Source organism: Phascolarctos cinereus, unplaced genomic scaffold (genome assembly GCF_003287225.1).
Source record: "Phascolarctos cinereus isolate Bilbo 61053 unplaced genomic scaffold, phaCin_HiC Scaffold_726;HRSCAF=1367, whole genome shotgun sequence".
Classification (NCBI taxonomy): domain Eukaryota; kingdom Metazoa; phylum Chordata; class Mammalia; order Diprotodontia; family Phascolarctidae; genus Phascolarctos; species Phascolarctos cinereus.
In genome coordinates this window covers 260,624,493-260,652,050 of record NW_027556098.1, presented here as the reverse complement: position 1 = coordinate 260,652,050, position 27,558 = coordinate 260,624,493, and the positions used below count along the sequence as shown (strand labels likewise).

General features: G+C 37.4%; 1 protein-coding gene across 2 annotated transcripts in view; it reads right to left on the bottom strand.

Moving 5' to 3' along the window:
* The window catches only part of MICU2 (mitochondrial calcium uptake 2), a 182,682-nt gene extending 159,640 nt beyond the window's left edge, over positions 1-23,042 (bottom strand). For both annotated transcript variants that reach the window (XM_020968774.2, XM_078147081.1), the window contains exon 1: positions 22,521-23,042. In XM_020968774.2, coding sequence (XP_020824433.1) covers positions 22,521-23,027 — 507 coding nt within the window. In that variant the 5' untranslated portion in view covers positions 23,028-23,042. The remainder of the gene's footprint in view (positions 1-22,520) is intronic.
* Between the last annotated feature and the right edge of the window lie 4,516 nt (positions 23,043-27,558).

The window sequence follows — 27,558 nt, the reverse complement described above, 5'->3', positions numbered from 1 at the left end:
CAGGAATGACATAAACATGATAAAAAGGGGAAATTTTAGTCATTTTCAAAAATAAAACAAACCCAATATTACACATGAAAGCAAAGAAAAAAGAAAAAGAATCATTACTATATAGCAATACTTTTAAAAGAAGGGAGATAGAAAATAATTTAAATAACATCATTGAATACATTAAGGAATGTATAGAAGAAAAAGATCTGTGTGTAAGGGGGTGGATTTGTACCTGTGATTTCATAAATGTGGGGAACTTCTGGTGTGAAAATTCCTTTCACTGATGCAGGTCAGCAACTTGTCAGTAAATTATTAGTCTTTGAGAATTACCTAAGGCACTGTAAGATTAAGTGATTTGCCCTTGGTAAGACAATCAGTATTTGAGGCATGACTTGAACTCAGGTTATCCTGACTCCAAATCTGGCCTATTTGCCACAAGCCATAGTACTAGGAAAATGCAAATCAAGGCCAAGATGATAAAAACGTGAGAAAAACAGCCATAGTACTTTCCAATGAATTGAAAATAGGCATTTATAAAATGTAACAAATTGTACCTCTTTACATAAGTTTGAAAAATTCAGCTCTAAGGGCTTTCCATGATCATTTTTTATATTTCACTAACTGAACATGAATACTTATTAACATGAAAAATGTCCATTACAAACAACCAAAGTAGTCACCATATACTAGCATCATGTAATATTTCTAACTGGAAGATGCTTCACCAAGAAAATCACGGCTGTCCCATGCCTTGGGATCACATCTCCGCACCACTAAAAAAATCTTTAATGGCTCCCTAACCTTATTTCACATTATTCCCTTTCACACACTCTATGTGCTCCAGCTAAACTGTACTATACTCACTTATCCCTAATCTTTCTCTCTTCCACCTCCATTTATATTCATACTCTTCCCCTCCCCACCCCAATTCCCAGTACACAATTCCATTATTAGCATCATCTCCAAATATTGAAATATTTTCCTGGTAAGATCTACCTCAGGTGCCATCTCATCCATAATGGCTTCCCTGATTACCCCTCTTTGAGTCACTCAGATTTCCCTCCCAGTTTGAGTGACCTCCCCTATGCACTTAATAACATTCAAACTTGTATAATAGTTACTTGTATAGAGGTTTAATCTTTACTACTAGATACAAACTCCTTGAGGACAAAGGCTATGTCTTATTTAATCCTTGTGTTCCCAGAACATAATACAGTGTCTTGCAAAAAGTAGGTATTTAATACATTTTTGTTGAATTAAACAGTGTTCAACCTAAATTACAGTGGGGTCCTTAAAAATTCAAGTAAGATAATTTACTAACCAAAGCAGTTTCATGGACTTACACCAATATATATGAGTTGTTGAAGATTAAGAATGACCATATGCATTCCAACAAAAGATTTTCAGCCTGTTACATTTATTCTAATAGATAAAAAACAGTTGAGGAAAGTCTCTTAAAATCTTTGGCTTGCCCTTCCCAGTTCTAACTATAATAGACAGCTGCTTGGCTCTGCACATATCATAAAGTGATTCCCCTCAACTGTGATCATCTTGTCAAATGCAAAACAAAAATTAAGAAATATGAGTATTAACAATGCTGCAAGTTGGTATTAAAAATGAAATTGAACCCAAATTTTAATTAAGGCAATTTTTTCCTCTTAAGAAAATGAAGTGAATAAATGTTCAGTCATCAAAATCTCCTAAATTTCTGACTGCTTGATATCTTCATACTCAACACAATTTGATGTTTATCTCTCAAGTAGTTATCTTTGATCCAAACTTCAGCTGCCAAATTGAAATTGCAATGACATAAACTGTTGATGTTACCTCTTCTTCACACCATCCCACTCAAACAGATTTTCACAAGAAAATGGTGTTATACATGTATATATGATTGTATACATATGAAATGTGTGTGACTACACACTTATTTGCATGGATTGCCCATCTATTTTCTTTTGTTCTCAATTCTCTTTCAGTCATTACTTTTTATCTATTAACCTGGAAAGAATGGGGCAAAAATGGACAATAGGGTGTTTATACTCAAGACATGTAGAGGACCTACCTAAGTAGGTAAGTAACATCTATTCAGCAACCCACATGAAATGCATCACAGTACTGAAAGAACTGGTAGGTGCAGCTTCTGAAACATCATTGACCTTTGAAAGATTTTGAATGAAGAGAGAGATTTTTCTGGAAAGGAAAAGGACAAATGTTATCCCAATATTCAAAAAGTGAAAGAGAATGGTGTAGATCAGTGAGTCTGACAGCAAAATTCTAGAATGTCCTTTATTAAAGGGATGGTTAGTGAACATGTAGAAAAGGGAGCAGTGATCAAAAAGAGCCAGCCAGCATGTCCTCTTCAAGAAAAGCTCATGCCAGTCTGACCTCATTTCCTTTTAAGACAGGATGACCAGAACTGGTAGATCAAAGGAATGCTGTAGACATAATATACCAAGATTATTGTAAAGCATCTGACAATTTCTTTCATGCTATTCTTGTAGAAAAGATGAAGAAGTGGGATAGATAATAATACAGTTAGTTGGATTTAGAACTGGTTGAATGGCTAAATTCAAAGAGTTGTCATTTATGATTCCATGTCAACTTATAAGGAGGTCTCACTTATAAGGCTGAGTCTAATAAGATTACATGCAATAGGACTATACATAAAATCTTCTAGTTGGATTTAAAAAATCAACTTCAGAAAAACAAAATGGGGGTGATGTGACTGGAGAGAAGTTCATTTGAAAAAAAAAATGAAGGTCTTAGTGGACTAACTCCTTAAGAGTCAGCAGTGTGGCATGGCATTAAAAAAATGAATGGAACAGTAGACTACAATAAGAGAGGGGCAGTATCCAGGACCAAAGATATGATAATGTCATGGTACTCTGCCCTGGTCACACCACATCTAAAGTAATTTTTTCAGTTCTGAATGCCACAATTTAGGATAAATATTGAAAAGTTGGAGAGCTTTCAGAGCAAATGGAAAAGGATGGTTAAGGTACTTGAAATCATACTAAATGATGATGAAAAAAATGATTATGTTTAGTATGAAGAAGAAAAATTTGAGATCATGATAGCTCTTTCAAAGTATTTGAAGGTCTGTTAGGCAAAAACAGCAACAGATTTGTTTTGCTTGGCCCCAAAGGGCAACGGCAGCCTCTAAAATCCTTTCCAATTCAGGTTCTGTGACAGAGTGAATTCTCTCATGGTCCTTAGCCTTTCTGACACACAACAAGGTTAAGCTGGGAAGATGCGTTTGTGAGTGAGGGCTGGTCAAGAGACATGAAAAGCACATGAGTTTTAGATTATGTAGGGAGAAAGTAATCCTAGTACCTTAAAAGAACAAGGGCAAGTCTGTATCAGTTATTGTATCCCTGACATTTTGAGAAATAGGAAGTTGGGACTTGATATGCAACTACAGGGCAATTTCAAAAACATTACCAAGGATTGCTATTATAAGCATTTGTTAGTAGTTAACGGAAATCATCTTTGATAAAGATCCTTGATCATTATATTATATCCAGTTAGGTGAAGATGAATTGTTAGACATGTTTATATCCAATGAGAAATTTGATTATATTAACATTCTCATTTGAAGGTTAATGAATAAATTACAAACTTCATTGCTTAGTTTTATTCCTTGGAAATTAACCAAAAGAGGTCAAGTAACATTTTAAATTGGAAGCAATAAAGTAAAATTATCTGTATGCTATCTATTCTCCAGGGGTATTTTTTTGTGACACAAAACAGTAGGGGTTGATTAGGAAAAACTAATCCTCATAGACCTGAGAAGTGGCTAACATACTTTATTACATTTATAGACCAATTTTTAAATACTTTCAAATGATTTTCCACTGTTTCCATAAGTAATTTCTTTCCCTGACTCATTATTTCTCTCAATTATTTCTTAAAAATATAGGACTTTTCAGTGTGAAAGGACAAATGCTTTATAGGGTCATGAATGATGTTTACAAAATCATAAATAAATATGGCAAACATAGACTTTTTTCCACTAAATTCTTTTAAGTCTATGACCTTTACTGTTATTATATTCCTCTAATTTGGTAATGTCTTCACTCTAGAGAGACCACTTTTTCCTTGTCACTACTTTTTCAATTCAGGTGTGAGGCTACCAGAGAGTGGCAGTGTGTACCACAGTCATATAAATCTGGATGCATTTGGTTTTAAAGAAAGAGATTAGCCTGATTTTCTACTCATTTATATGAATGATGAAAAGTACCTATACATATAATTGTAAGGAAGTATCATTATAAAAGAGATGGGGATATAGTAGAAAGAGTAATAGACTCAGGATATCTAGGTTCAAATCTTTTCTCATCTGTAAATATTTAAAGGATTTGCAATTTTGTTGATATGTGTGTATGAAGGGGGGAAAGGAATAAATATTTATTAAATATCTACTATGTAGCAGGTATTGTCCTAAGCACTTTACAATTATTGTCTCATTTGATCCCCACAACAACCTTGAGAGGCAGATGCTATTATTATCCCCATTTTACTGAGGAAACTGAGGCAGACAGAAGCTTCTGTAAGTGACTTTCCCAGGGTCACACAGCTGGCAAGTCTGAGGCCACATCTGAATTCAGGTCTTACTGATTCTAGGACTAGTGCTCTATACACTGCACCACTTAGCTGCTTCATGTAGATGTAGAACTCTATTAATAGTAACTGCCTCCCTCTATGCCTTAAAAACAATAGCTGATACTTATATGTTGCCATAAAGCTTAGAAAACACTTTGTACATCTTGTAACCTTCGATCTGAACAATACCCTCTGTGAGGTGGGTGCTACTGTTATTATAATCTCCATTAGATATGAAGAAACTCAAATTCAGAGATTTTAAATTAACGAGGTTGTTGCACAGGAATTGGAGGAACAGGTCAAATCCCAGCTCTGCCTTTGACCATCTGTGTGACAATGAGCATATCACCTAACCCATCTAAGCCCCAGTTTCCTCATCTATAAGTACTAGATGATCTCTAAGGAGCCTTCTGGCTCTAAATCTCAGATTTTTTTTCCTCTTCTCCAGATCTAATTTATTTACTTTTCAAATCTAAAATTCTACAATTATAAATTATGTGTCCAGACCTGTGCTAGGCACCCAGGGGATACAATGCAAATGTAAAACATGGTTACTGCCTTCAAGAAGTTTACAGTCGAGTTAGAGAGAAAAGCCCTACATACACACTGAGCAATGCTAACATAGAGTAATCCCAAATCAGTGGCGCAGATGGTAAATTGGACAATTTCTACCTGTGTGACTTTAGGTAAGTTGCTTATTTCCTTGAGTCCATCATATGTTTCATCATATGTATAATGAGGGGATTGGATTAGATGGACTCTGGGGTCCCCTCTAGCTTAACTGTATAAGCCTATAAGGGCCATAGGAGATCAGAGGATGGAGAGATCACTCTCTAGTGGCTAAGGTAGTCAGGAGAGATGTCATTAAAACATGAGCTGTGTAAGTGACAGGAGAGTATAATTATTTCCCTTATGATCAAGAAGCCCCAGGGAACATATGACTTTGGGTTGGAAGAGACTTTAGAAATTTTCTAGTCTAATCCCTCCATTTTCTTTCTTTTTTTTTTCTTTATTAAATTTTAAATCTCAGATCTTATGAACCTGTCCATAGCTGCACAGTCTCTTGACTTTAAGTTCTGTACAATCTCCCACTATGCCATACTACTTTAGTAGATAGTGTCTGGAAGTTACTGCATACAATCTGGTGAGGAGCTTCACCAAATTCTGGTTCTCAGATAATGGACATATAGCTTGGGAAGCCATGCTGGAGTTTGTACTTCACTGGCATCAATCATTCAATATTTATTAAGCACCTACTATATGCTAAGTTCTAGGGATACAAAGATAGTCCCTGCCCTCAAGCAGTTCACAATTTAATAGCAGAGACTACATGCAAACTGATATATACAATGCAAACTATATACAGGATAAGTAGGAAATAATTAACAGAAGAAAGGCACTGGAATTAAGGGCTGGGGAAGGGATTTTAGTTGGGACTTAAATGAAGCCAGGGAGGTCAGTAGTTAGAACAGAGGAGGGAGAGTATTCTAGGCATGGGGGACAGCCAGAGAAAATGCCCAGAGCCTGAGAGGGAGGTCTTGATTATGTAACAGACAGGAGGCCAATATCACTGGATTGAAGAATATGTGTCAGGAAGTAAGGTGTAATAAGACTGGAAAGGCAGGAGGGGTCTAGGTTATAAAAGGATTTGAATGCCAAATAGAACATTTGGTATTTGATCCTGGAGACAATAGAGAGCCACTGGAGTTTGATGAGTATGTGGGTGATATGACCAGAACAGACCTTTGCTTTAGGAAAATCATTTAGAATAGAGAATGGATTGGAGTGGGGAGAGACTTGAGGCCAACAGACCCACCAATAATCTAGGCATGAGGCAATGAAGGCCAGCATTAGAGTGGTGGCAGTGTTAGAGGAGAGAAACGGGGACAATATTTGAGAGATGTTGAAACAGTGAAATTGACAGGCTTTGAAAACAGACTGGATATAGTGGCAGTGAAATAGAGTGAAAAGTCCAAGGTGACTCTAAAGTTCAGAGTCTGTGGGACTGGATAGGGAACGTGTGTGGGAGAGGATTTAGTGGGGAAGATAATGAGTTCTGTTTTGAGTTTAAGATGTCTACTGAATTCCAGTTCAAAATGTCTGAAAAACAGAGATATGAGATTGGAGGTCAGTAGAGAGTTTGGGACAGGACAGGTAGATCTAAGAATCAACATCTTTACTGGTAATTAAATCCATGGGAGTTAATGAGAAAACCAAGTGAATGTAGTTTAGAGGGCCCAGTATAGAACCCTGACATCTATAGTTAAAGAGTGTGATCTGGAAGAGGATCCAGCCAAGGAGAAAGAGGAGTGGTCAGATAGGTAGGAGGAGAACCAGGGGAGAAGGTGTCCCAAAAACCTACGAAGAATAAAGTATCAAGGAAGAGAGAGTGATCCACAGGGTCAAAGGCTGCAGAAAGGTCAAAGGGAATGAGGGCTGAGAAAAGGCCTCTGGATTTGGAAACTAAGAGTAATTTTGGAGAGAGTAGTTTTGGTGGAATGATAAGGTCAGAAGCCAGATTGTAAGGGTAAGAGTAAGAGTAAGAAGAGGGTAAGAAAACACCTACTACAGATGGCCTTTTCAAGGAATGCAGTTATAAAAGAAGAGATATAGGATGACAGTGGAGATGGAAGGATCAAGCGAGAGGTTTTTGTTTGTTTGGGTTTTTTTGTTTTTAGGATAAAGGAGACATGATTATGTTTATAGGCAGTAGGAAATAAGCCACTAGACAGGGACAGATTGAAAGGAAATGAAAGAATGGGGATGACAAGAGGGAGCAATCTGCTAGAGGAGAGAGTATTGAATGGGATCACTTGAACAAGTAGAGGGGCTAGCCTTGGAAAAGAGTAAGGTCACTTCATTAGCATAACCCATAACAGGGTGATGGGTATCACGGGTTTTTAAGATATAACTGTAAAATGGGGATAATAATATTTGCACTAATTGTCACACAGGATTGTTGTGAGGAAAGCATTTTATAATCTTAAACCGCTTTATAAATGTGCATAATTATTATTACAAGGTAGGAAATGATTATGTATATGAGAGATCTCAACAGCACATCATGAAACTTTTGAGGAAGGAGGGATCATTATGTCTATGATCAGGGAAGGCATCATGGAAGAAGTTATCTGTGCTGTGCCTTCAAGAGAGAAAAAGACTTCAGTGGGCAGAGACTGGGAATGGGGTGTGTTCCAATTCAAGCATGAGGGCTGTCATGTTCTACAGAACTTCAATCTTGTATCAACAAACGCCTGCTGGATATTATTACCTGGATGGCCCATGAGCACTTCAAATTCAACATGTTCAAAAAAGAGCTCATTATCTTTACTATTAAAGCCTCCTATCATATAAACTTTTCTTTTTTATGAATTCTGAATTCATAATTCTTCTAGTCAACATACACTCAAAACCTCAGAATTATCCTTAACTCTTCCCTCTGCCATCCCCTATATCCAATTAGTTGCCAAGTCCTAGCATTTCTATCTTCACAATGTCTCACATATCCATCTCCCTGGATGGCATAGAAAGAGAAGGCCAGTTAGGAAGCTATGAGGGTCTGAACCAGCAACAGGAGACAGATGCTAGAGATATTTCAGGAAAACACTTGACAAGACTTGGTAGCTGATAAGATGATCAGCAGGTTACCATATCAAGAATGTCAAGACAGTTGAAATGTGGGGCCACCAAGCAACAGCTGCATACAGGCCTGATGATTGCATGAGTTACTCTCTCACTCAGAGACTGACAGTAGGCAGTAGATAAAAATAGGCAGAAGTAGAATTTCATGTCTGGTGTTTTAGGTTGAGTCATTACTCTATCCCTTTCAGAGCTATCCATGGAGGAAGGAAAAAGAGTCAGGTAGGAATTCTTCATGGTAATATCTGTGATAATGTTTTTTTATGGTGTGTGTAGCCCAGGGAAGTCTTGTTCATTGGGCCATGCTGCAAGCAAACCAGACTTGAGCACAAAGAATAGTGAAGGGCTCAAGTGCTACAACATCAGCAGTGGCATCTTTATCAAATACTTTCTGAGTTATGCTGTAAGGTAATGAGACCATGAAAAAGTAGAGAAATGAGATGGAAAAGTTTTGCAGATCTGGTGCTCAGCAGAGTGAACAGGGTTAGAGAAATATGGTAAGTACAACAGGAATGACGATATAGCAGAGCAAGGCAGGGTGTGTGTGTGTGTGAGTGTGTGTGTGTGTGTGTGAGAGAGAGAGAGAGAGAGAGAGAGAGAGAGAGAGAGAGAGAGAGAGAGAGACAGAGAGAGAGAAATTCTAGTCTGTTTTCCTAGCATTGGAAGTACTACTGCCTCAACCTTTGGATTTGGATAAGGATAACTCTGGGTTATCTGAAAACAACCTCTAGTTTATTTTTTTACATTATGACTTCAGCCGTCACCTCTTTCCTAGGGAGGACGCTTCCCCCAGCCCCTAATTATGGCCCTTACAAACAGTAAAATACACACACACACTCTAACTTCCACTAGGGGCTAGGGTTTTGACAATATAGATTGCCTACAGATGATAATCAAAGTCATAAGAATGGAAGATCCTGACAAAGGAGAAAGGATAGAGAGAAAAGGAGTGTTCCCACTAAGGGATAGAAAGAAGAACCAACATAGGAAACCAAGGAGGAATGGTCAGAGAGTAGGGAACTCAGAGAAAATGACATGATGGAAAACAAGAAAGGAGAGGTGATCAACAATATCAAATGCTGCAGAAAGGTCAAGGTAGACAAGAACTGAGAAGGGCACTGGAGATGCCATCATATCATTTTATTGAGGCAGTGAAGCAAACAGTAATCACTACATTTAAATACTCTGGAGAAAACAAATTTAAAAATCTAAGAGACAATGTCTAAATGACTAATTCTTAATTTTCCTTTATATAATTATTCTTATGTATACCCAATGATTAAAATATTCTTGCATAACTCACTAAAAGTTTTACCTTAGTGTCAAAACTCTTCTGATCTTGTTTGTGGGTCCAAGTTTTAGGTCACCTTGTGTCAACACCATGAATACTGAAATGGCTACATCTACTCTTACAAACACCAAGCATATGACTATCACAGTACAGACCACCCACATGGCACTGTTTATCCCAAATGCCATTTAAGCAAAGCTTCCCGTAAGGCATTTCTACCTATCTGTAATCTTAGCCAGCAGATAACGACCCATAAAAGCCAACATATGAGTCCTGGTAATTACTGATTAAGTTGTTCGGACTAGCCACCTCAATATGCTGAGGTTTCTTAGAACATTGTGATACAGGATGTTTGATAGAAAACCTGTTACCTGATTGCTGAGGGTAACAGCTCTCTCTCCCTGGAGAAGTAAGGTACATATGGCCTTTTCCAAGCCAAGAACTAGAGGCACTATTTCAGACTTAGGTGGTCCTGTGTTTTGGTCATTTGGGCCTTATTGTGCAGCCCCACAAGTCTGGGTATGCTGCTGGATTTGGAGACTAGACATCATTTAGCAGACCCACACCAGGGTAGCATAGAAGGACTGAAATTCAAGAGTACCTTAAGGGACTATGCTGTACCAACTGATGTAGTACATTTTTTATCCATGAGGCAAAGAAAATAGAGATAGTAGAATGAATATTTTTACTTTAAAGTAAAATTATAATTTTTTTTGGAGTGGAGTGTCAATTGATGTGCCTGGTTGTTCTAGTTCTAGAAATCTGGGATGAGAATTGGCTCACAATTGTGAGACTTCACCTTTATGTCAGCAATATATCCTTTTATCAAGAAGCTGTGATTTCAATGTTTTGAGAAGTTCCTCCACTCTGCAACCCGGTGTAACTTACAGTCTTAAAGGGTTTCCTTAAGCTCAGAGAGGTCAGGTGATTAGCCTATTGTCACACAAATATTAAGTTTCAGAGACAGTATTTGAACCCAGGTCTTCCTGATTCTCAGTCCTTCACTCTACTCACCAAACTATACAGCCTCTCATTCACTAAGCAAGAGGAATAAAATGAAAGGAGATAAAGAGCTACATTAACAATTCAGTGTCAAAACTCTAGCAGCTCTTCCCTTTAGTAACTAGCCAATGCTTGTTTTCCTTATCTCTTACAGTCACAGATGAGTTTTTGACACTTATCTAGCTCACTTAAGCTAGTAAAAAAAGAAAACATTAGTTTCACTTCTCAGAACTTCCCATTAAATCTAAGATCAACTACTTTTTTTTCTATGACGCAAAACCAAAGGAGAAATGTAAAATATATATAGTCATCTAAAAAGTAAAAATCAATCCCCCATTACTAAGAAAATTACCTCTTCACAATTCCTAACAACTAAAGCTATTAAAAGGTGTAATGAGCTACTTGAAGGGAGGGGAGGAGAGTGTGACTTTTCCTCTCAGGAAAGGGGGATCCTTGTTGAGGCATGGGTTGAATTAGATGACCTCTGAGTCACTTTCATCTCTCACATTCTGTGACTTTGATCAAAAGAAAGTAGTTTTCCACTTTTTCCCCCTTCATTTTGAAATAACCACCTCTAATTTATTTCTAACCACTGGTTTTCACAAGCAATTTAGCTTAAATCACTGTATACGTTACTGGTTTACTAGGAGAAAGCTTGAGAGAGACAGATAAAGAAAAATGGATTTCAACACAGTTTCAGCCCAATATAATGAAAAATAATGAGGATTATAACATCACATCACACACACACAGAGTGATTATGTGTGGGTTTTAACCTACATAGTATGAATTATATACATAGTGATTCATAGTCTTTTAAGATTGACATCAGAAAAGTCAAACTTCCTCACTAAGCATTCTCTCTACATATACATTGACATGTAAATATGTAGATACCAGTAATATGAAAACCTAAGTTATAAAACAAATAAAGGGGAAATTACTTATAAAAGAATTCTTTACGAAAGGAGCTACATGGCTCTTTTAAATGAAACATTTATAATTATTCCATTTACAAACATTTAATGAATATACTTTTCAGGAACACTATGTTCCTGAACACATTATATAAGACATAAAATAATGTATATCATATATAGATGTGGAGATTTATGTATGCATGCATCTTCATTTTGGGTAAGAGGTGGGCATAGACAGTCTAAACCTGTGATTTTATCCATGCAGAAATTTCCCAGTGTACCAAGTTCCTTAACTGATGTAGGTAGATATACAACTCCTGTGTAACTTATAATCTTAGAGAATTACTTGTGACAATGAGAAGTTAAATTACTTTCCCACAGTCACAAAGATAGTATGTGTCACAGACATAACTAAAACTTAAGTTTTTTTGAATCCAAGGCCAGTTTTCTATTCAAGATAGCAGATTGCTCATTTGTAGTAAGTCAAGATGACCTGGGTCTGATACATACTGATTACAGGTAAGTTTATGTGTTGTCTTCCCCCATTAGAAGGTAAGCTCCTTGAGGGCAGGAACTGTCATCTTCTTCTTCATCTTCTTTAAAAAAAATTTTTTTTTGCCTTTATTTGTAATGCCAGCTCTTACCACAGTGCCTGACACACAGTAAATGCTTAACAAATGCTTGTTGACTTAACTTAACCTCTTAGTGCCCTCTGCAACTCTCTAAAAAAAGGTAAATTAGAAATGTGTTACAGGTCTGCATTGATGAAGGGAGTTTCTACACTGGAAGTTCCTTACTTGGATGGAATCACTGGTTCAAACCCTATCCCCTGCCCTACACTCTACACACACACATACTCATACGGTATAACTTGTTTTGTTTTATACAGTGAACATATTCCTGCAAAGCAGCAGTTCTCAAAGTACGTTTGAAGGACCTCTTGGGATGGTCCCCAAGACCCTTTCAGGAGGTCTGAAAGGTCAAAACAATTTTCATAAAAATACTAAGTTTAATTCTTAATACTAAAAATATTGATAGATACAGTAACCCACATAATTAAGAACTCTTTAAGGTCCTCAATTTTTAAAAATTTCAAGGGGTCTTGAAACAAAAAAAAAAATTGAAAACTGCTATGTGTAAAGCATATAAATCAATTTTTAAGGTATAGATTATTTTATTTCATTTTTTTGTTTTAAAGTACATCATTTAAGTTGTACTGTTTAAAAGAACCCTGTGGTTCCTTTTGTAAAGAATCCTTTTATGTATAATTATCCTCTTATTTGTTTTACAGTTTTGGATTTTCAAATTATTATATACTTAATGAATAAAGCTATAAAGTGATATAATTAATTAAGAATAATAGAACCAGTATTGCCTATCAGGTTATTTCTTATACATTCAAATGGTGACTATTGAAAATATTTTAACATGCTGATCTAAATCAGAGAAAAAACTGTTCTAAAAAGCTTAATTTTTTTTTTGCATTTCAATTCTGTCAACAAGTATTTAACCTAGTTACCTACATAAGTATACTCCTTCTGAAGCTCCAAAGAGTGATAAATCTTTTTAAAGATAAAAAAAAGGAAAAAATATTTACACTGTAATTCAAAAATCATTCTGATGTAGTGATAGATTTCACAAAGATAGGCCAAAGGAATGTTGGAATGTCAACATGAGCTTTGGAAAATTAGGAGGTGAGGAAAAGGGAATAACACAAAGTTTTCTCAAATAATACCTCAGTGATATGATGAAGAGCTGAAAATTATTGAGTTACCTTTTATGCAAGGAGGAATGAGCTATGTCTTTTTTTTAATATGCTTATTCTATTTCTAGGACTTGTTATATAAGATGTAATTTTGCAAACATATTGACAGTAGTTTTTCTAAAGACAAGGCAGCAAGGAAAGAAATATTAATTTGAAATGAAAAATTCAAAAATTGTGTATAAAAATTGTTATATATCTGATTATTAGTTAAAATTTTTATTTTTCAAAAAACATTGAACTTGGAAGCAGATGACACAGGCTTAGATACTAGTTCTGCATATGATTTTGGGCAAATTATTTCACCTCTCTAAGCCCTATTAGTTTCCTCATTTGTAAAGTGGGGTACTAATATGTACAAAGCATTTTATAAATGGTAAAGAGCAACAGAAATGCTGGCTATTGTTACCATCACTGATGAAAGTATTTTCATGAGACTGTACAAAGCAAATTTAACTGACATAATCCTTGCCCTCTAGAAGTTTACCATACAAGATCAGTCTTAATTTCCTTGTAAATTAATTTTTTATTTCTATGTTAACAGAGATTAACATATACGTGGACTGCTACATGTAAATATATGTATATACAATATATGTATATGACATGTAAGTAGGCTGCTATATATGTATACATACATATATGCATCTAACATCATGGCATTTTAAAATTTATAATATAGCAATTATTTTTGTTTTCACTATAATGAGTTTAGGTAACTTAAAAACTTTATTAACAAAAAATAATTTACTATAAAATATTTGATTTAGGAAGCTACTACTTTATGACAATGACAGTATATGTAAGTTGTATCAATGAAAGAAGTAAAGCAAATCAAAATCTATCGATTCATACACAGAGTTACTAGTATGCCTTTGGAGATTTGGAAGAAACTTCCAGTAAAGAGCTATCAGAAAGCCCATGCAAGATTAAAATGAAATCACTAATAGAAATGCAATACAGCCTTGAAGCTACTCCCAGAAAAACATTATATGTCTAAACTACGAAAAAATTAGAGAACTCAACACTGCAACTATTTTATCAGCCAAAGCATTTGTATTTTTATCTCTTCCAGGAATTCTGTTTGACTTTAACTATCAATAGTAACTTTCTAAAATATTTACAACTCTTGAAAATGAGTAAAATTTAAAAAAAACTTCATTAAACTTGAAGACCTGTTGCCATATGTTAAAATAAAACATGAAGACTTACTCGGATAATGCAAAAACAGCAACTTTACAATCAATTAACATTTTAAAACAAGTATATTCACTGAGTTTATGAGTCATGTGCTTCTAGTTTTTTTTTTTAAAGGAGGGGGTCAGATTGTCATTTTAAGAGCAAAAAATATAATTTGGCCATAAGAATCATTCCCCCAGGTCACCGGTAGGCCAGGCAGTAGGGGTGGCATACATGTGAGACAGTACATGATACTCCCTAGGGTCCAGCAGCATATATACAACCCCCAATCCATGCCACCCCTTGGACATGAGGACTTCAGCATCCCATTACTCTTTTGGACCTTCATAGACACCTCCCATAACTCTTCCTTTTCCCCCTATGAAGGTTCCTGGGGTTAGGTGTGATTAAGAGGAGTGAGATGATACTTTTCAAGGCCCTACCTCCTTCACAGTCGGGGACAGGTCAATATCTTTGATTTTCTCCCACCCCTGGCTTAAAGGTTGAACCAGGCGCAGTCTATCATCTTCCAGTGTTACCTGCCCTTGGAAAATAGCACAGTTCAGTGGAAAGAGTGCTGAATTTAGAGCCAAAGGACTTGGGTTCAAATTCCGACTCATTTATTATCCATGTGACTTTAAGGAAGTCACTTCACCTGTTACCATCTAGGGAACTGTAAAATGAGAGGGAGTGAATTCCAACGTCCCTTTCGTCTCTTAGCCTAATGGCAGTAAATGCCAGGAAGCAATTATTTGTATTTTATACATTTTTATTAGGGCAGCTAGGTAGCACAGTGGATAGAATGCTAGTCCTTGAGTCAGAAGGAACTGAGTTACCTCAGACACTTACTCAGACACTGTGACCTTGGGCAAGTCACTTAACCTCTGTTTGCCTCAGTTTCCTCATCTGTAAAATGAGCCAGAGAAGGAAATGGCAAACCACTCTGGGATCTCTGCCAAGAAAGCCCCAAATGGCACAGAGTCAGACATGGCTGAAAAATGACTGGGTAACAAGACATTTTTATTGTATGATTAAATTTTATTATTAATTTTAAAATACTTCTTAAATTGTATATGAATAAAATAGAAGGTAAAATAATTATTTGCAAAGATTGATTTATGAAAAGTGGGAAGCACTAAAAAGATTCCCCTGCCCCCAAAGATAGCTAGTAGCTACATAAAGTTCAGACACCATAGGCCTAGTGACATACCTTATCAGTAAGGTAATTACAAGTTTTCAAAAGCAGTGATACTTATACAAAATTTTCTACTAAGAACAACTTTAAGTATCTGTCATACAGATAAAAAACAAGTAAACAAGCTTGTCAGTACCAAGGCTACCTAAGTAAGGGAATAAGCCAGACCAAGGATGAACAAGCACAGAGTAGGCAAAACTCTTCTAGGAAAGGGCAAGTGACCCCAGAAATGTCCCAGCAATGAGTTAGAGAAGGAATATCAGAGCAGACAGAAGGGCAGCCTCTACAGCTGGCATCATTTAACCATGCTTATCAGGCCTAACCCCCTTCCAGGTTCTGGGAACACTGCAGACTTTAGACACAGGAAATGCAAGGACACCATCGAATCTTAGCTTATGCAGGTCAACAAGCAATTAAGTACTTATTACCTGCAAGTTGCTGGGTATTTACAAAAGACAAAATGAAAACAGTCTCTGCCCTCAAGGAAGCTTATTATATTCTACATACAACATAGGAGGCAACTGATAGAATGGAAAGAACACTGGACACAGTCAGAGGAAAACAGAGGACTGTTTTGAAATCGCACTTCTGCTACTTGCTACCTCTGTGACCCTTAGTAAGTTACTTATCCTTTTTAGGCCTAGTCCCTCATCATATAAAATGAAGGCATTGGAGCTAACTCTATGGCTCTTCCATCTTTAAATTTAAGAACCTGTGTAAATAAATAAGTAAATATAAAATAATTTGAGGAGAGGGAAGGAGAACACTAGCAAGTAGCAGAATCACAAAATACTTCCTGTAGAAGGCGGCATTATGAAATAAGCCTTGAAAGAAGATCTTAGAAATGAAAGTAAGGAGGAAGTGTATGCCAGGCAAGAGTGAAGAGAACATAGGTTTGGCTGGAACCCAGAGTGTATGAATGGGAGTAACATCCAAGAAAAATGGAAGGGCAGATTACAGCTAGACTGTGAAGGGCTTAAAATCTAAAGCCTATAAATTTATATTTTATCCTAAAGGTAACAGGGATTCCCTTGCCTTCATAAGCCAGCAATACAAGCAATACAATATTCGCCCAGGGGGTAGGCCTATTCCCACAGGAGGAAACTATAGCATAGTAGAAAGCATACTGGACTGGGGAGTCAGTAGAATTAGCTTCTAGTCCCTTCTTAGTCATTAATTTGATGTGTGACCTTGGGCAAATCAATTACCTTCTCTAGGCCCCAGTTTCCTTCTTTGTAAAATGAGAAGGTTTGACTAGAAGAGATAGAAGTAAGGTTCCTTCCAGTTCTGAAATTCTTTGGTTCTTGGGGACAGAATGGGCAAACTTGTCGTTGTTTCCTACAAAGCTGTTCTGCTCACCCTGGGATGCTGCTACTGTTTTTACCCTCTTCCCCAGTTCCTTAAGGCAGTACTCAGAAGGTTTTTCTCCTCTTATGAGGGATAGCAGATGATGGATTTTGTATATCACCCTGATTCATTCCCTCAGTCAAATCTTCTCTAGTACCATCTAGTAGTAGAGAGTACTACTATAGGCAGTGGGTCCTGGCTAGATAGAGAGCTAATATCCTGCCTAATTTGTTCTCCACACTGTGAATGACATATACTAGCCACATTATTGATGCAATATTATCTTTAGCAAGTCACTTGACCTATATAGGTCTTGGTTTCTTGTAAAAAAAAAAGGAATAATAATACCCACTCTACACAGGGTTCCATGAGGATCAAATTAGATATTAAGTGTAAAATTACTTTCAAAAACCTGAGCTCTCACAGATTCAACTATCATCTTTATGCATATGACTCCAAAATTTACTGACCCAGTCCTCGTCTCTTTTCTAAGCCCCAGGTCTGCATCACCAACTGCTTGCTGAACATTTCCATTTGGATGTCTCAATGGTATTTCAAACTCTGCAAGTCCAAAAAAAGAACTCTCTCCTTCTCTCTGAACTCAGCCCTCCTCCTTCTGACTTTTCTATTTCTGTCAAGGATACCCTATCCTTCCAGTCATACAGGTTCACAGTCTCAACTATCCTTAACTATTCATGTTCCCCCACCAACCCAATCAGAAGCCAACTCTTGTGGATTCTATCTCCATATCCTTTTCCCTTCTCTCCAGTGACAAGGCAACCATCCTAGTTCAGGCCCTCATCACCTCTCACCTAGACTACTGCAAGTCACCTACTTGGTCTTCCTAACCTCAAGTCTCTCCTTTCTCTGACCCAAATTCAAGTCGAGAGCCAAACTCAACTCAAAACACATGACAAGTTAATATTCCTAAAGCATAAGTCGATGACCAGTCACTCCCCTAGAGCCTCTGAGATAAAATATATACAAACTCCCCTGTCTGGCGCTTAAAGCCTTCACAATCAAGTTCCAGCCTATTGTTCCTGACTGATTTCCCATTATTCCCAGACAAACTGGTCTACTTACCGTTCCCCAAACATGCACTTTCATCTCCTGTTTCAGAGCCTTTGCACAGGCTTCCCCCCTTCTCCCCTTCACCTCTTGGATTTCTGAGCTCCTTTCTAGTGCCATGTCTCAGAATGAGGCTTTTCTTGAATCCTTGGTTGTTAGTTCCCTTTACCCCAAAAGTATTGTATGTTTTGTATACATTTGGTATTTACTTCTCTGTATTCTTACTATTTCCCACAAGGACCATGTAAGCTACTTGAAGAGAGGGACTGTTTCATTTAAGTGTTTTTATCCCCAACACTTGGCACTAGTAGGTTTTTAATACCTGCTGAATTGAATTCATTGTTAAAAAACAACAACAAAAAAAACTAGGATAAAATAAAATTTCAAAATAATATTAATAAAATATGAAACTTAATAAAGAGAACAAAAAGGAAATGTTTAAAAGAGAACAAAAGCTAGTGGATAGAAAAAGTCAAGACCAGAAATAATTAATGCCTTACAAGACCTTGAAAAAAATTTTAGATCAGTAAAACTTTTTTGTTTTACTTCTTTTTGATTCGTGTGACTCCTTTTCATATGGCTTCATATAGAATTTAAAGAGCTACCATATAATCATATTGTTCACTGCAAACGATCCATTTACAGATTATCTCTTCTTTCTCCTATTTCCATGGCAAGAAAAAAGCACAAAGGGGAATTTCATTTCTGTCAAATATTATGATACCTTACTAGCTGAAGAAAGGTTTGATGGTGACTATCCACTAAAATGAAGGTTTCAAATTATATACAACACTATTATCTATACCATTCCTATCTACTATTACCATGGATAATTACACAGATTTAACATACATTCCCAACTAATTGTGAATAGACAAAGGGAGTGGTAGAGATATCTGATTTGTTTCCTGTCATCAAAACTGTCAGGAGTAGAATACTATGAAATCTAGCTACAGAAGGAAGGTGCTTCATATTACATTTCCTGCTAGCTAACAAAACTAAACTAAACTAAACTAAATGTCCCCTATTGACTGATATTTTGATCTGCTACCAAAAATAAGTGTTTCATAGAATTTCTTCGGATTTTCCTTTTGGTGGGTGCAGCAAAGAAGAGAGTAGCTGTGGTAACATGGACAGCATGGACTCAGTATGGGACATTCACTTAACCTTTCTGAGCTTCACTTTATATTTAAAATAGTACTTTACTGTATTATTATGAGGAAAGTGTTCTGTGACACTTAATAATACAAGTTGCTATCACCTCACTAAATTTTTTAAGAGCACAAATGCTCCACCCGGAAGCATATTTAACTACTTCCCTCTTAGTGACACTCAATAAGATATCAGGTGAGTACAGTAACAGGTGCTAAGAAGTATCAAAGTTCTTGTCCACACTATCTTATTTTTTTTTTCCCTAAAGAAAGGGCCAGTGACAAGATCCAGAAGAAGTATACTAAGAAAAATTTTAGGGGAAAGAAAACTTTCAGTTGTAAGCAAATTTATAGGTGTCTCTGAGGGAAGCTAAATAAAAACAACACACTGCAAATAGGAAAAATATTTATAACGCCATTTATTTTGAAAATGTTTACTGATTCCTTTTACTTGCCTTTTTAAGGACTCCTCCTTTCTAAAGAATGTACCTTATTATTCAGAAGTGGAAGTCAGTATTTATGAGAAAGAAGAGAAGAATGAATCTCACTCCAATCATGGATATAGATAATATGCCTGGATTCATTCCTCAATAGTGAACATATTCCTACCTCCTCATGCTCTCCTCATTCCAGTGATTCTGATCTATGGCTGTTGAATTCCCAATTTCATCCTCAACTACTCATTCCTTTACTCCTATCCCCCTCAATTCTAACTCCACCACCCCACAAAGTCCCACATTAGATTTGCCCATCCCGTCTACTGTGCTCTCTGGAAAACCTGTTTTATAATTAATAAACTTGTTCTAATTTTAAACAGGTAGTTCTCAGATGAAGAAATTAAAGCCATCTAGAGTCATATGAAAAAAAAAGCTCTAAATCACTATTGATTAGAGAAATGTAAATCAAAACAACTCTGAGGTACCACATCACACTTATCAGATTGGCCAAGATGACAAAACAAGGAAATGATAAATGCTGGAGAAGATGTGGGAAAATTAGAACACTGATGCATTGTTGGTGGAGTTATGAAATGATCCAACCATTTTGGGGAGCAATTTGGAACTATGCCCAGAGGGCTATAAAAATGTGCATAGTCTTTGACCCAGAAATAGCACTTCTAGGGCTATATCCCAAAGAGATCATACAAATGGGAAAAGGACCCACATGTACAAAAATATTCATAGCAGCTCTTTTTGTGGTGGCAGAGAACTGGAAACTGAGAGGATGCCCATCATTTGGGGAATGGCTGAGTAAACTATCGTGCTATAAGAAATGATGAGCAGGTGGACTTCAGAAAAACTTGGAAAGGCTTATATGGACTGAAGCTGAGTGAAGTGAGCAGAACCAGGAGAATGTTGTACACTGTAACAGCCACATTGTTTGATGATGACTAATGTTGACAGACTTAGCCCTTCTCAGCAATGCAAGGATCTAAGACATCTCCAAAGGTCTCATAATGGAAAATGCTATCCACATCTAAAGAAAGAACTATGGAATTTGAATGTAGATTGAAGCATACTATTTGCTATTTTTTTTCTCTTCTGTTGAGTTTTGTTTCCTCTTTCTGGTGGTTCCTCCTATTGGTTCTAATTCTTACAACATCACTAATGTAAAAATGTGTAATAGGAATGTATATGTATAGCCTATGTCAGATTGTGCGCCATCTTGGGGAGGGTGGTGGGGAGGAAGTGGGAGAAAAATTCAAAAGCATATGGAAGTGATTGCTGATAAATCAAAATAAATTAATAAAAAAAAGGAAAAAAAAGAAAAAAATCTATTTTATCTAAATAGTCCCTAAGCTTTTGTGAGGCAAGTACCAAATAAATCTAAAGGCTACATAAAAAGTAAACAAATTTGAAAATTTGCAATTTAATTTTAAAATACCCAAAGGAAAAAAAATACACAAAATTTAATCAAAGAAATACATATATTTGTCAGAAGCCTACAAAAATGCTATCAAGTCACTAGTTGCTCAAAGTAACGTACACTCTGTCCTTTACTATTTTGTACTAATTATGATGAGCTCTGCAACATATGTGAAAGAACACTGGATTTAGAGTCAGAAAATATTAAGTACCAGCTCTGCCATTTACTGTGTGACTCTATGTCACTCTGCTTCTCTGGATTTCCTCCAATGATAAGGGAGTTGGACTAGATTACCTATAAGCTTCTCTATCTCTATTTCTAAGTCCTGACTTAAAGGGATAAACTTGAAGAAGTTGTTGAGTCTTACAGTCCTATTTAACCTACTGACTTACATTTAATAATTTTCATGGGAGTATAATTTAAAAGTTTTACATTTTGTTTTAAAAACTTTCCTTTTCTTTGGTTTTTCCGTCATCTTCATTTACAAATACACAGAAATCCCAAAAATCTTAGTGGTTATAATAATAATGACTATAATTAGCATTTATATAGCGCTTTAAGATGAGGAAACATCATCTTATCTTATCCTCACAACAATTCTGGGAAGTAGACGCTATTACCCCTATTTTCCAGATAAGGAAACTGAGGCAGACTGAGGTAAAGTGATTTGTCCGGGGTTAAGTGTCTGAGATCAGTGCAGGAGCTGAAAATTCCTCTTCCTGACCTTAGGCCTTAGCTGCCTCAACCTAGTTTAAAACTGCACTAAGACTTTTGGGGCAACCTGTACATTGCCATCCTCCCTTATCCTGTCATCAGGTCTGATTTTTTTTTCAGTACAAAACCAAAAACATGGATTTGGAAAATGTATGGATAATATTTATATAATAAGCATTATTAGGCTAGACTATTTCAGAACTTAATAAAGCCGCAGCCTCTTTTTGTGCAAAGATTTTGGTACTCCATCCACAGGGAAAAACTGTAACTTCACTGACAGAACCCACGGTATCATTTTCACAGATTAAGGGAATTCCGGGAAGGGGGGGTGTATTTCAAGTACTTTCAATTCTGAACGAATGACTCCTTGCATTTCTGTGTTATTTTCAGAAACCGCCAGCCTACAAAAGGATTCTTACTACTCTCTCCACCCCTGCTCCTCAATGAGACAGAGACCCCAGACCCCCGATGTAGGTGGGTGGGTGTGGAGTAGGAGTGAGGAAAGAAATTATAGTGAAATACAGAATTTCTGGGGTCCTCGGCAGGTTAGAAAGTTCAGAAGGGTTTATCCGAGGCGTACGGTACCGTCCAAAAATTTACCTTTTTCCTAATCCCTTTCTAGTCTGTCACAAGAGCTCTACGACCCAACCAACCGTAAATCAACAAAGCACTAAATAAGACCCTGCCTTGCGTTATCCTTCCCCAGTAACCCTCGCCCCTTAGGCCCCGCCCCTCGCCTCACGCCCCGCCCCCAGGGCGGCTCCTCTCACGCTGGGGTCTTCAGCCTTACCTGCGCAAAGACTGTCAGGCAATCGCCAGCTGGGAGGTCTAGGCGTCCCTTGTACCAGAACGCTCCTACACTTGCCCCCGCTCCCCCCGCTACAGCCACGGCCAGAGGGCCTGGCCGGCGAAGCGCCCGCCGGCCCTCGGCCAGCCCACGACGCAGACGACTGCCCCAAGTCGCGATTAAAGCCACTCTCCGCGCACTTGCCGCCATGTTCGCGGAAGCGTCAGCGCGAGGACTTTGACTGCCTGGAGATACCTCCGCTGCTGCCGCCTCTTTCCGTCGCCGCTGGTCTCGCGAGAGCAGCGACGGCCAGACCTTTGCCTCACTTGTTTCAGCAGCCCGGCTCCACTGATCCCGGGCTGCGGGCCGGGGGAAGGAGGGAGTGGTGACCTCTTCCTTTTCCTTCCCGCGGGAAGCGCAGGCACTCGTCCAGGCGCAGTCCCCGCGATCGTCCGTGGGAAAGGGGGTCGGGAAACAGACCCCAGCAGGAAGGGAAGCAGGTATCAACATCTCCTGAAGCGACGGGGTGCTAGGCACTGGAAGAACAGTCCAGAAAGTGCCCTTATCTTCAGTTAATAGTTATTGAGGGCCAACAGTTTTTTTTTCTTGGGGGGGTGGGGAGTGTCTGAACCTATAATGGCATATTAGCGGGAACCTCCCAGTGCGGAAACTCCCTCCACTCTCCCCATTAGCTTGTGAGCCATCTCCTTCCGAGCAGGGACTTTTTTACTTTCTTTATATCCTCAGCTCTTAGCCCAGTGCTTGACACATAGTAGACACTTAATAAATATTTCTTGACTTGATTTTGAGAAGCTCTGCAGGAAAAAAAAAGAAAAAGAAAACATTCCATTTACAGAATCATGCATTTTCACTGACTATCCCACATGTCAGGAATTTTTACCCTCCTCATCAACACCTTTTGACTTTCTTGGTTTCCTCAAATCTCAAAGTCCCAGTTCTTAAATTTAGAACCTTCCCTCTAAGACACTCTCCCTCCTCCCCAGTTTATCCTGTATGTATCTTGTTTCTACATAGCTGTTTGCATGTTGGCTCCCCCATTAGACTCTGCGCTTGAGAGAAGGGTCTTTTTTTTTTGTCTTTGTACCCACATATCACAGGGCCTGGCACGTAGTAGGGACTTAATAGCTACAGAAAATTTACAATCCTAAACTTAGTTCTCTCTGCCAAGGAGCACATTCAATCGCTTCTTCATTTGACTTGACTACACAGCTGCATACAGAAGCACTTAGTAAACCGTAAAACTTTTATAAATGTTAGTTAATATTGGGGCATAGGGGGTGGGGAGACTGAGATGAAGTGACTGGTGTGGTTCAGAGTTTATTTAGCCTGGGTACCTATTGTTGGCCTCCAGTAGGAGATAAACTTGAGGAGAAAGAATGTTTTTTGGTTATCCTTGTGTGGTCAAGAGGCAGCAGTGGCAAAATGGGATAGAGAACTGTCCCTGAAGATTCAAATATCCCTGAGTTCAAGTCCCTCTTAATTGCATTAGCTGTTAACTCTGGGCAAATCACATAGGCTCTCAGTGTTCTAGGTAACTCTCTAAGACTGTAAGGCACAAAGAAAGGGCCAGCTTGCATGGGTGAGGCAATTTCCTCATCGTATACCAATGAAATCACAGGTTTAGTCCCTATCTCCTGATTTGGTCATACAGCTAGTATTAGGTGTCAAGAAGAATTTGAGCTCAGATCCTCTGATTCCATTAACAAACATAATCTGTTTGTACCTTTCATTGTTGTGAAAATAAAAATAGGCCATGTTCCTAAATCTCTCCATCAGGTACTACTTTGGGCTGGGTTCTGATCATAAAGGATTTTAAGCAATCTCCTAGTTTTTAGTTAAATAATTCCCTACACTTCTGGTGTTAATCCCTTTCTAGCCTCCAACAAGGTCTGTGTCAACCAGTCAAAAGCATTTATTAAAAGCATTGTATGAGTCAGCACTAAGAATGCAAATGAAACAGTCCCTGACTTTTTAAAAAAAGAATATTTTATTTCCCCCATAATTACATGTAAAAACAATTTTTAACATTCGTTTTTATTTTAAAAATTTTGAGTTCCAAATTCTATCCCTCTCTTATTCCCCTCCCTGAGATTGTAAGCAATCTGATATAGGTTATACATGTGCAATCAAGTGAAACATTTCCATATTAATCATTTTGTGCAAAAAGACTTTAATACACACAAAAAGAAAGTGCAAAATAGTATACTTCAGTCTATATTCAGGTAACATAAGTTCTTTCTCTAGAGGCAGATAGCATTTTTCATCATGAGTTCTTTGGGGTTGTCTTGGATCACTGTATTGCTGAGAATAGCCAAGTCATTCACAGTTCATCATACAATATTGCTGTTACTGTGTACAATGTTCTTCTGGTTCTGCTCACTTCACTTTGTATCAGTTCATGCATAGCTTTCCAAGTTTTTCTGAAATCATTCTGCTTGTCATTTGTTATAGCACAATAATATTCCATTACAATTCTATACCATGGCTTGTTCAGCCATTCTTTGACTGATGGGCATCCCCTCAACATCCAATTCTTGACTACCACAAAAAGAGCTGCTATAAATATCTTTTGTACAAATAGATCCTTCCCCCTTCCCCCTTTTAAAAAAATCTCTTTGGGATATAGCCCTAGCAATAGTATTACTGGATCCAACAGTTTTCCCACATCCTCTTCAACATTTATCATTTTCTTTTTTTTTTGTCATAATAGCCAATCTGATAGGTGTGAATTGGTACCTCAGAGTTGTTTTAATTTGTATTTCTCTAATCAATAGTGATTTAGAGTCTTTTTTTCCCACATGATTATAGATAGCTTTGATTTCTTTGTCTGAAAACTGCCAGTTAATATCCTTTGACTATTTATCAATTGGGGAATGACTTGTATTCTTATCAATTTGACTCATTTCTCTATGTCTTTTAGAAATGAGGCCTTTATCAGAGATATATGCTGTAAACCTCCCCCCCCAATTTTCTGTTTTCCTTCTAATTTTTATTGCATTGGTTTTATTTGTACAAAAACTTTTTTAATTTTATATGATCAAAATAATCAATTTTACATTTTGTAATGCTCTCTATATCTTGTTTGGTCCTAATTTCTTCCCTTATATGATATGGATCTGATGATAAACTATTCCATGTTCTCCTAATTTGCTTATGGTATCACTCTTCATGTGTAAATCATATACTTGTTTTGACCTTATTTTGGTATGCCTTTAAGGAACTTTATGTACTATAGGGAAAGACAACATATACAGAAATATATTTATATTTTCATGCGTGTACTTATATACTATTATGTAGGTATTGATAATTTAAATGTTCCTTTTGAGAATTTTGTGACACCCACTAAGAAAAGAAGAAAAAGCATAGATTTAAAGTGAGAGAACCTGTGTTCAAACTCTTCCTCCATCATATTAGACTGGGCCTCTCTGGCCTCATATTCCTTAGCTGTAAAATGAGGGTAGCTGACTACATGGTTTCTAAGGTCCTTTTCAGCCCTAAACTTATGATTCTGTGATAATGGGAGACTCTCTTTTGGTGCTTAGTACAGTGTGGGGCATATAATAGGCTCTTAATAAATATATATGAAATTAAATTGAATCCCTACAAACCCAAGATTAGAACTAATTGTTCTTGATTATTCATAACCTAGAGTAAGGTTCCTAATGCTTTGCTTTAATAACATCATTCCCTTGTTTAGAAATCTACATTGGCTCCTAGTTTACCACATCAAATCTAGATTACTTCTTAACTGAACTATTGTAACAATAGATCCCAGCCCAAGCCTCCTTTGGTCACTGTTTAGTCCCTGATGTCTCAGAGTGAATGTAAATGGCAATTGTTTCTGTTTTGGCAACTAGGGAAAAGAGACCATTCTTTGCCTCATTTCTTATTAGCCTTAATCACTGAATGGTCATTTACTCAATCAAACTGAGACCTGAGAAAGACCTTAACTTAAAAAGACCAAGGTCTCCCACTGCATCTGGGGCTATCTCCAGTCATCCTGAGCTATATCTCACCACTAGATCCAGATGGCTCCAGAGAAGAGAGTGAGGCTGGTAACTTTGCACAGCACGGCCTCACTTAAATCCAATTCACTTGCAAGTCATGGCATCACCTTCCTGACATCAGGGTCCTCTTCGAGAACAAAAGACAAACAACAATTGCAATAGCCTCCAGGCTTTTCCTCTCCAGTTTTCCACACAGCTGCAAACTTGATCTTCCAAAAGCAGAGGTCTGAGCATGTCATTCCCTTGCTCAAGAAGCTTCAGTGGTTCCATATTTCTTCTCAAGCAACACACAAATTCTTTTTTTGGCATCAAAAACTCTTTGCAGTCTGGCTCCAGCCTATCTTTCTAGGCTGAGTGCACATTACTCCCTATCAGGTGCACTAGTTCCAAGTATTGTTCTTTCCCATACTTGACATTCCATCTCCACCTCCAGGCTGTACCTTGCGTATGGAATGCTCTCCTCCTCTGCTTCTTGGAACTACTACTTCCCTTTAAGGCTCAGTCCAAGTGCTACCTATAGGAGGGCTTTCATGATTCACCTAGTTGTAAGTGCTCCCCTTAAAAAATGATTTCTATTTATTTTGTGTGTATTTTAAATTTACTTATCTGTATACATGTTGTTTCACTCCAGTAGAAATTAAACTTGAGGATAGGAATTGTTTTGTTTTTATCTTATATTCTTCATGCCTAGCACAGTGTTTGGCATTCATCACCTCCGGTTCTGTTCTCTGGGGCCAAGCTGAACAAGTCTAATCCTGGTTTTATTTGATAGCCTTTGGAATACTTGAAGATAGGTATCATGTCATCTATCTCTTACCCTACTCTGAATACTTTTCATCTTGTAAATGCCCTTCCTAAAATATGCTGTCCAGAGCTGAATATGATATTCCAGATGGGATTTGAGAAAGACAAAATGGAGTTTTGAACATATGGGCAAATCTTTCAGTTTAACAGGCTACAGGTACTCTTGGAAGTCAAAGAAATAATTATCCAGGAATTATTCAATACAA